The sequence below is a fragment of the Terrapene carolina genome, unplaced genomic scaffold (assembly GCF_002925995.2).
Source record: "Terrapene carolina triunguis isolate 2854851 unplaced genomic scaffold, T_m_triunguis-2.0 Scaffold836, whole genome shotgun sequence".
In the NCBI taxonomy this organism is placed as follows: Eukaryota; Metazoa; Chordata; order Testudines; family Emydidae; genus Terrapene; species Terrapene triunguis.
In genome coordinates this window covers 2,540,178-2,548,356 of record NW_020665187.1, presented here as the reverse complement: position 1 = coordinate 2,548,356, position 8,179 = coordinate 2,540,178, and the positions used below count along the sequence as shown (strand labels likewise).

Here is an 8,179-nt window from a genome sequence, read left to right as displayed (position 1 = left end):
GGGGGGGAGGATATGCGAGGAGTGAGGGGCTGGAGGGGGTCTCTGGGGGGAGGGGAGGCTCTGGGAGGAGTGAGGGGCTGGAGGGGGTCTCTGGGGGGAGGGGAGGCTCTGGGAGGAGTGAGGGGCTGGAGGGGGTCTCTGGGGGGAGGGGAGGCTCTGGGAGGAGTGGGGGGCTGGAGGGGGTTCTGTGGGGGGAGAGGAAGGCTCTGGGAGGAATGGGGGACTGGAGGCAGGGAGGGGAAGACTGGGAGGCATGGGGAGCTGGATCTGTGGGAGAGTGGGGGGGCTGGAGGGAGCTCTGGAAGAGGGGGAGGCGCGCATGGGTGCTCTCAGGGAAGAGGGAGGCTGAGGCTTTGAGGGGAGTGGGGGACTCGAGAGGGAGCGGAGCTGGGGTGTACTTTTTGTGTGGGAATGGAGAGTTAGTTGGGGGTTCTGAGACGAGTCCTTGTGGGGGGGCCTGAGAGGCTGTGAGTGGAGGGGTTGGAATGGGAGGGATATGCTGTGAGGAGTCCTGGGGGTCCCTCTGAGCTGGGTGGAGCTGCCTGCCAATGGGGGCTGTGGCCCCCAAGTGCTCTTGATGGGGTTGAGGCCATAACTCCACATGGTTCCCCGGCTCAGCTTTGCCCTTTTCCCAAGGAGGCGTAGGGAGATGCTGAGGTGACTCCTCTCCCTTCCCAAGCCTGGATGTAAAGTGCTCTCTTCTGTTCAAATGTTTCCTGATGCTAACAGGGCTGCTCTTGCCACTTTGACCATGTTTTCAGCAGACTGTGTTTCTATTCTAGTGAGTTTCTCCAGAGCACAGGAGTCAATGTGGTGACAATTACTGAACACACTGGCCCCCTAGCAACTGTACTAAGAGCAATCTCAAGCTCTTTCACATTTGATCTGTCCTCTGGCTTGTCTTTGAGCTCAGGTAGGAGAGTGTTGGTCAGAGGAAAGCTTTGATGTCCTGTATGAATTTGCAGCAGGTTCTCAGACCAGAGCCCAGACGTCATCATCACAAGTTGCAGGTCTCAGCCTATAGGCTTAAAATTGAACAGAGTATGCAGGCTAACCTGCTCTTTCGCTCCTTGAACAGAAGAATCCCTTCAGGTCAGGTTGGAGGCACATGGGCAGGGGAACGCGGGTGATGCTGGCTCTGCCCCAGCCTACGCTGTTCTCCCTCTATGACTAAACAGGACTTTTGCCTCCAGAGTTTTCAGTCTGGCACCTTTCACCATTGCTTTACCAAAAAAAAAAAAAAAGACTCTTTAAAGAGCTACAAAGAAACTCAACTAGAGCATTTGAAGCGCAGTTTAGAATAACGTGAAGGAATGCAGATGCAAGGGGAGGCTTTATCGTGCCATACTCAGATTGAAGGAGTGGATGGTTCCAGGCACTTTCTGGCAATCTTGTAACGTACAGGAGACCTAAAGGAAGCCACTCTATGGTAGTCTCTGTGAGGGTTGGCTGTGAAACTGGTGCTAGTTTTTCTTTTAAAATGTGCCAAGTTGAGAGTTAAAATCTCTGATTTAAGTGTCCCCAGTGGATCTTTCTTTCAGGAACACAGCCGTAGAGATACAAATATCACACAGCAGATCACATGCTTTTTTTTTTTTTTTTTTCCCTCACTGTAACTGTTATCCTCCCATATGACTTGAGGCTAGGAAAACAGGATGTGATTTTTCCTGGCATTGATTTGTGGCATTAGCTACTCTGTCCAGCAGTCTGTTGGTACCAAATCCTTTACATCCATTCACAGTGAAGAAGCATCAAAGATCATTAAACCAATTGTACCATCTGTGGCCTTGTCTTCACTACCGTATGTTATTGTGTTACTACATAATTCCGTAGAGTCAAGTTAGCTGACAGCATACGTCCCATGATTTTGTGATCAGTGTAGATAAGGACAAGTTGGAGTCAGTGTTGTTGCTAGATGAGGTTAAACCCCAGGGGTACAATGGGGGGAAGGTCTTTATCACACAGGGTAAGAAGGATGATCTAGTCATGTGTGGTGAGGACACTGGACTGGGATTCAGGAGACCTGCTTCAATTCCAGCTCAGACACAGACTTCTCGTGTGACCTTGGGCAAGTCACTTAACTTACATCAAAGAGATCTGAACTGCTGTTGGGATTTGAGGTCCCTTATCGAGACAGGGATGGCAGAATACAGCAAGTTCAGATGATGGTTCACATTTTGAATATTTGCAAATATGTGGTTGAAGGGAGGCAGATGAAACAGCCAAAGGGAATCCTAGGAATTACCCCTGTAGGATGGTCTAAAAGCCTAAATCACCTAGTCAATATCTCTCAGTCCTTGGCTCATGCAGGATAGCTCCCTGCAATGTATTCACCGGTGTTTTATCCTGTCCAGTTCTAAACATCCTAAGCAATAGGGCTTCCAGTACTTCCCTTGGGGAGACTCTTCCACAGCCTGAGAGATCGCAGTCCCAGAAAGGTTTCCCTAATTCTCAGCCCAAGTTTCCCTTTGCTTAGCATCATCCCATGACTCCTAATTATACACCTCTTCCCCTCCCCTTGGGCCACCCTGAATGAATGTTCCCTGGCTGCACTTCCAATCATATGTCTCATCTACCCTATGGGACTTGGGGGTCAAGTTGGAAGTTTCAGAGGGAGGCCGTATGCCCAGCTAAGAACAGAAGGGCCATAGCGCTCTAGGAAGGAGGGAGCATCCCATGGGGCATGACCATCTCCCATGTGCATGGGAGCCTGAGGTTAATCTCCAAGCAAAGCCTGTTTGATAGCCGTGCAAACTGCTATGTGCTCAAGACTGCTGACGGTCATAAATCCAGTAAAGGTGGCTCTCCCATCTGGGTCTCACTGCATGTTCTTCTCTTCTCTCAGGTGCTTTGGAGTAGACCCCAGGGGATGCACATGATGTTTTGAGGCACCATGCTGTTCACTGCATATGTCGCCTTTGCTGTCCTGCTGGCAATATGCATGGGTTTGGAGTTCTCCGCCTGCCGCGCCAAGCTCACTGGCAGCGCCTGTACCAACCCTGCCTTCCTGCGGTTCCAGCTGGACTATTACCAAGTGTATTTCCTGGCTCTGGCGGCTGACTGGCTACAGGGCCCCTACCTCTATAAACTCTACCAGCACTATCACTTCCTGGAAGGCCAGATCGCCATCATTTATGTCTGCGGCTTTGCCTCCAGTGTGCTCTTTGGACTGGTCTCCACTTCCTTGGTGGACTGGCTGGGCCGCAAGAAATCCTGCATCCTCTTCTCCCTGACCTACTCGGTCTGCTGCCTCACCAAGCTCTCTTGGGATTACTTTGTGCTGGTAGTGGGGAGGATATTAGGGGGGTTGTCCACAGCCCTGCTGTTCTCCGCCTTCGAGGCATGGTATGTGCATGAGCATGTGGAACGGCATGACTTCCCGGCAGAGTGGATCCCGGCCACCTTCTCGAGGGCTGCCTTCTGGAACAATGTCATTGCGATCGGAGCGGGGGTGACGGCCAACTTCTTCGCTGAGTGGTTGGGCTTGGGCCCCGTGGCCCCATTCATGGTCTCCATCCCCTTCCTTATGCTGACGGGCATCTTCGCCATGAAGAACTGGGATGAGAACTATGGCAAGAAGCGGGCACTGTCCAAGACTTGCGTCGATGGTTTGAAGTGTCTCCTGTCTGACCGGCGTGTCTTGCTCTTGGGCACTATCCAGGCCTTGTTTGAAAGCGTCATCTACATCTTCATCTTCCTCTGGACGCCCGTCCTCGATCCCTACAACCCACCTCTGGGCATTGTCTTCTCCAGCTTCATGGCTGCCAGCATGGTGGGGTCATCACTGTACCGTATTGCCACCTCCAAGAGGTACCACCTCCAGCCCATGCACATCCTCTCTCTCTCTGTCTTGATGGTATTCTTCTCCCTCTTCATGCTGACTTTCTCCACCAACCCTGGGCAGGAGAACCCTTCTGAGTCCTTCCTGGCCTTTTTGCTGATTGAACTCTCCTGTGGGCTGTATTTCCCTGCCATGGGCTTCCTCCGGCGGAAGGTGATCCCAGAGAAGGACCAGGTGGGCGTGATGAACTGGTTCCGCATCCCCCTGAACCTGCTGGCTTGCCTTGGCATGCTCATCCTCCATGACAGCGACTACAAGACGGGTACCAGGAACATGTTCACCATATGCTCCGTGATGATGGTGATGGCGTTGCTGGCCGTTGTTAGCCTCTTCACTGTGGTCCGGAACAACGCAGAACTCAGGGTGCCTAGCCCACAGGGGCAGAATGAGCTGTCCTCCCCGGAGCTCTGATCATGCGCCCGGCACAACTGCCCTCCCCACCCCCACCCCTGGTACAGTCTCCAAAAGTTTAACACTTCAAATACCATGACTCTGGGCTAGAGGGGAGGACTCTGTAAGTGAGAGAGAGACTGTGGAAAAGACAGCTGCTTTGAGGACTGGTCTTTGGGTATTGGGGCCGGTCCTGTATGTTTTAACTTTCACTTGGGAAAAACGTATTGTTTCAAACAAAACTTGTATAAATCACAAGCAGCCTGGCGAGCCCCCAGCAAGTATCGTTTGTTCCTTCCCACCCTGGAGTGCCTGCATCCAAAACTTCCTAACCCGGGCCTTCAAACCCTGGAAGCCCCCCGCATCCTCTGTTCTGTAGCTGCCACATTTGGAGGTGGCGGGGAGAGGCCAGGTGGTGGGAGCACATGTCACAGCTGCTTGGCTCCTAGCTTTTGCGGGGGGGAGAACAAGGAAAGAGACTCTGTTCACATGTTGGAGGTATTGACCCCAGTTACTGCATGAGCCAAACTCCAAACCCCCTCATTCTATTTTTTTTTTAATAAAAAAGAAATAAAACTCTTTCCTCAGAGAAAAGCTCTCCCGTGATTTTATTCCTTTGTGTCCTGAACCGAACAGAAATTTAATTATTCTTAAAGTTGTTGGTTCCAGGGCTGCAGATCCACCTTCGCTTCACTTGGATTTGTTGGGGCCAGGAGATGACTCTGGGGGGGCTGCTATTGATTAGGATTTTAATTCAGGCAGATATTAACCCCCCTTTCCCAACACCCTGTTAGACAGGAATTGAGAACTGAGTTTGCCGATGCCTAAGCTCTGTATGCAGCTGGCTGTCATGGAGTACCTGGTTCAGGAGGCATCTGGCTCTCTGCCACAGCATGAATATTGAATAGACAATTCCTCTCAGCAACTGCAACCTCAAGCCCAATCTGGAGTTCTGAGCACGCTACATCTTAGAACAGAGCGTATGACTAGTGTGGTGGCATGGTTGTCTCTAAATATGGCTGGGTTCCCACAGAATGTGATTAAGACTTGGTTAGGAGCCAAGGCAGCTGACGACAATGAGTTGCCCTCGCCCGTCATGCCAGGCGTATACTTGTCTTCCTGTATCCAGTTCAGTAGTTTCAGGTGAAACTAGTTTGGCCAGTCCTCCGTGGCCAAGTGTGTTGCCCTACGGGTTGCTGTGCTGCTCTTTGCCCGTCCTCTGGGCACTCAACCCCCTTCTGCGTTAGTTTGGGAGAGATGCCCAGCTATTCCCAGAAGGCGCTAATGCAAATAAGCTTTGGCAGGGTGGTAGGTGTGGCCACCTAAATAGGGTTGAAGTTGTGTTGGGGACATGGGGGGGGGGGGAAAGATGCCAGGACCCCCAGTTAAACCATGTTTGTAAGTGGGTTGGAGGAGTGTCAGGAACTGATTACAGCAACATGACGGTACTCAGGGCCTTACGGGTGCAGCGTGCTGGTCCATCTTAGTTAAAGGGGCACTGTAGTCTTAGGTCTAACAAGAGGAAAAACGGAAGCCTTGCCCCGGCAGCTTGCTTTCCCGTATAGAGAGCGCCCCCTTCCTGTTTCATGGTGAGTGACAAGTGAATGCTCTGTGTCACCCTGACGTGCTGTGCACAGAACGACTCTTGCTAATTTAAAACTCCCATTGAAGCTCCCCCTACTGGGATGCCTCAGTGTGCGCTCTTCTTCAGTGCCCCCCTGCCTCTGAAGCCGACCCCTGTAGGATGAAGGGGAAGGGTGGTTAGGACACTAGCCTGGGATTTGTGACCCGAGTTCAGTTCCCTGCTATGCCACAGACTCCCTGTGAGACCTTGGGTAACTCTTAGTCTCTCTGTTCCACGGTTGCCAACCTGTGGAATGGGGATAAGAGCCCTGCCCTGCCTCACAGGGGGATTGAGACGTGTCCTGGATCCCCAGGAGCTGTGCTATGCCCCAGTGTTTAAACAGTCCCTTGGAGGAGCCCCTTCAGTTGGCCAGACCCCCAAGGGGTCCCATTCTTCCTTAAGGATCGGCCATGTGGCCTCAACACCTCTGTGACTGAGCCCCGGGGCTCCAGCACCCTTGCTTCATACCATGACCCCCGCCCAGCAAGAATGACATAGACTCCCGCTCAGAGACTTGTCCACTCTTCAGGGACCAAGGCACCTCAGCAAGGATTTGCAGTGACGCCAGGCAGCCTTTTCAGAACAGAGCCGGGTTTGTTAGTCACCTGCAACACGGCGTCGGGAAGTCCCAAGGTTGAGAGAGAGAAATAAAGCCTAAAACGGAGTTCATTCTGCCCAAGCCAGCATGCCACACGGGCAAGCTGCTGCGGACTCCATTTTGGCGCTCTCCTCTTTGTCAGTGCAAAGGGAGAGCTCTCACCATCTCAGCCCTTACGCCCGCCATCTGAGGTCTTCTGGGCCATTGTTCTTGAGCTGGGGCCTTTGCTCTGCTTCCCTGCCGAGAGCTAGGGGGAAATCTCCTTTTTGGTATGAACATCCTGGCTAGTCGGTGGTGGTGACCCCAAGCATTCAAAAATCATGAGGTAGGCCCCCAAAAAGTATGACTGGCTTAAAAATCTTGAGATTTAAAAAATAATAAATACATTGTGTGTTCTTTTCATTTGCTTTCTGGGTTTCTGAGCTTTTAGGTCACCCCGGGGTCACATTTTCAGGCTTTTCACTGCACTCATGGGGGCCAGAAACGTACTTTGTATTGTGAGTGTGCAACATGGGGATCTGGCAGGGTTGTAAACCGGCTAATGCCCTTAGTTATGTTAACACCGCCACCTTAGATTATTAAAAAAAATGGATAATTTTAGAAATCCAAACTACTTGACACTTTTAATGTTCTTGTTTAGTTTCTGCACGTTACTTAGCATGACCACTTTGTGAAAAGTCAGCTTCACTTCCTGGTTCTAAGAGGGCCAGATTTTCTACAAAACTCAGCGGTGTTCATCCTTTCCCATTGCAGTAGCATCTGGGTACTGAGCACTTTGGAAAATCAAGGCACCGCTCTGTATTCCCACTGTACGCTTTGGTGTAGACACTACTGTGACGTTCCCCTCTGGAGTTATCTGGACCGGTGATCTGCTAGACCTCTCCAATCCTTGACTCTGGGAGCCACCCTTACCCTGCTCTGCTGTGAGAACCCCCACTCCTGTCCTGGGCTGTTCACACACAGCCTCTGGCATGTAAGCTGCTCCCAGCTACTTGCAAGTGAATGACACTAGCCAGTATCTCCAGTCCCAGACACAATCCTAGGAACCTCCGTCTTGCACTGTCCAGTAATGCCTGCTGGACGCTGTAAGTTTGTCAATTTAACAAAGAAATTGATATGTACCATGCTTGTTATCCTAAGGGGAGCCTCCAACACACTGCAAACCAAACGCACTGCTTCAGGTAGAATAAACAAACAGATTTATTAGCTACAAAGATAGATTTTTAAGTGATTATAAGTCAAAGCATAACAAGTCAGAGTTGGTCAAATGAAATGAAAGCAACACACATTCTAAGCTGATCTTAGCACTTTCAATGTCCTTAAAAACTTAGGTTTCAGAGTAGCAGCCGTGTTAGTCTGTATCCGCAAAAAGAACTGGAGTACTTGTGGCACCTTAGAGACTAACAAATTTATTTGAGCATAAGCTTTCGTGGGCTACAGCCCACTTCATCTGATGCATAGATGCTTCTCACCACAGGCTGGCTTTTCAGTCAGGCTCTCCCGTTTGATCAGTGGTGGTGTCTGTAGATGTATGTGGAAGAGAGAGAGCATGGCAAAATGTCTCTTCCTTTTATCATGTCCTTTCTTTCCTCTTGGCTTCCACCCCCCCTCCCTGCCTTCAGAGTCAGGTGAGCATTATCTCATCACAGTCCCAAACTGCCCAAAGGAAGGGGGTGACTCCCTCGAGGGTCTAATAGATTCTTTTGTTGCTACCTAAAACAGGGTC

The 8,179-nt window shown here is 51.0% G+C and overlaps 1 protein-coding gene across 1 annotated transcript in view; it reads left to right on the top strand.

The window, feature by feature from the left end:
* MFSD5 (major facilitator superfamily domain containing 5) overlaps positions 1-4,813 on the top strand; it is a 5,193-nt gene extending 380 nt beyond the window's left edge. The window contains exon 2 of the mRNA XM_026660690.2: positions 2,846-4,813. Coding sequence (XP_026516475.1) covers positions 2,894-4,252 — 1,359 coding nt within the window. The 5' untranslated portion in view covers positions 2,846-2,893 and the 3' untranslated portion in view covers positions 4,253-4,813. The remainder of the gene's footprint in view (positions 1-2,845) is intronic.
* The last annotated feature ends 3,366 nt before the right edge of the window (positions 4,814-8,179 follow it).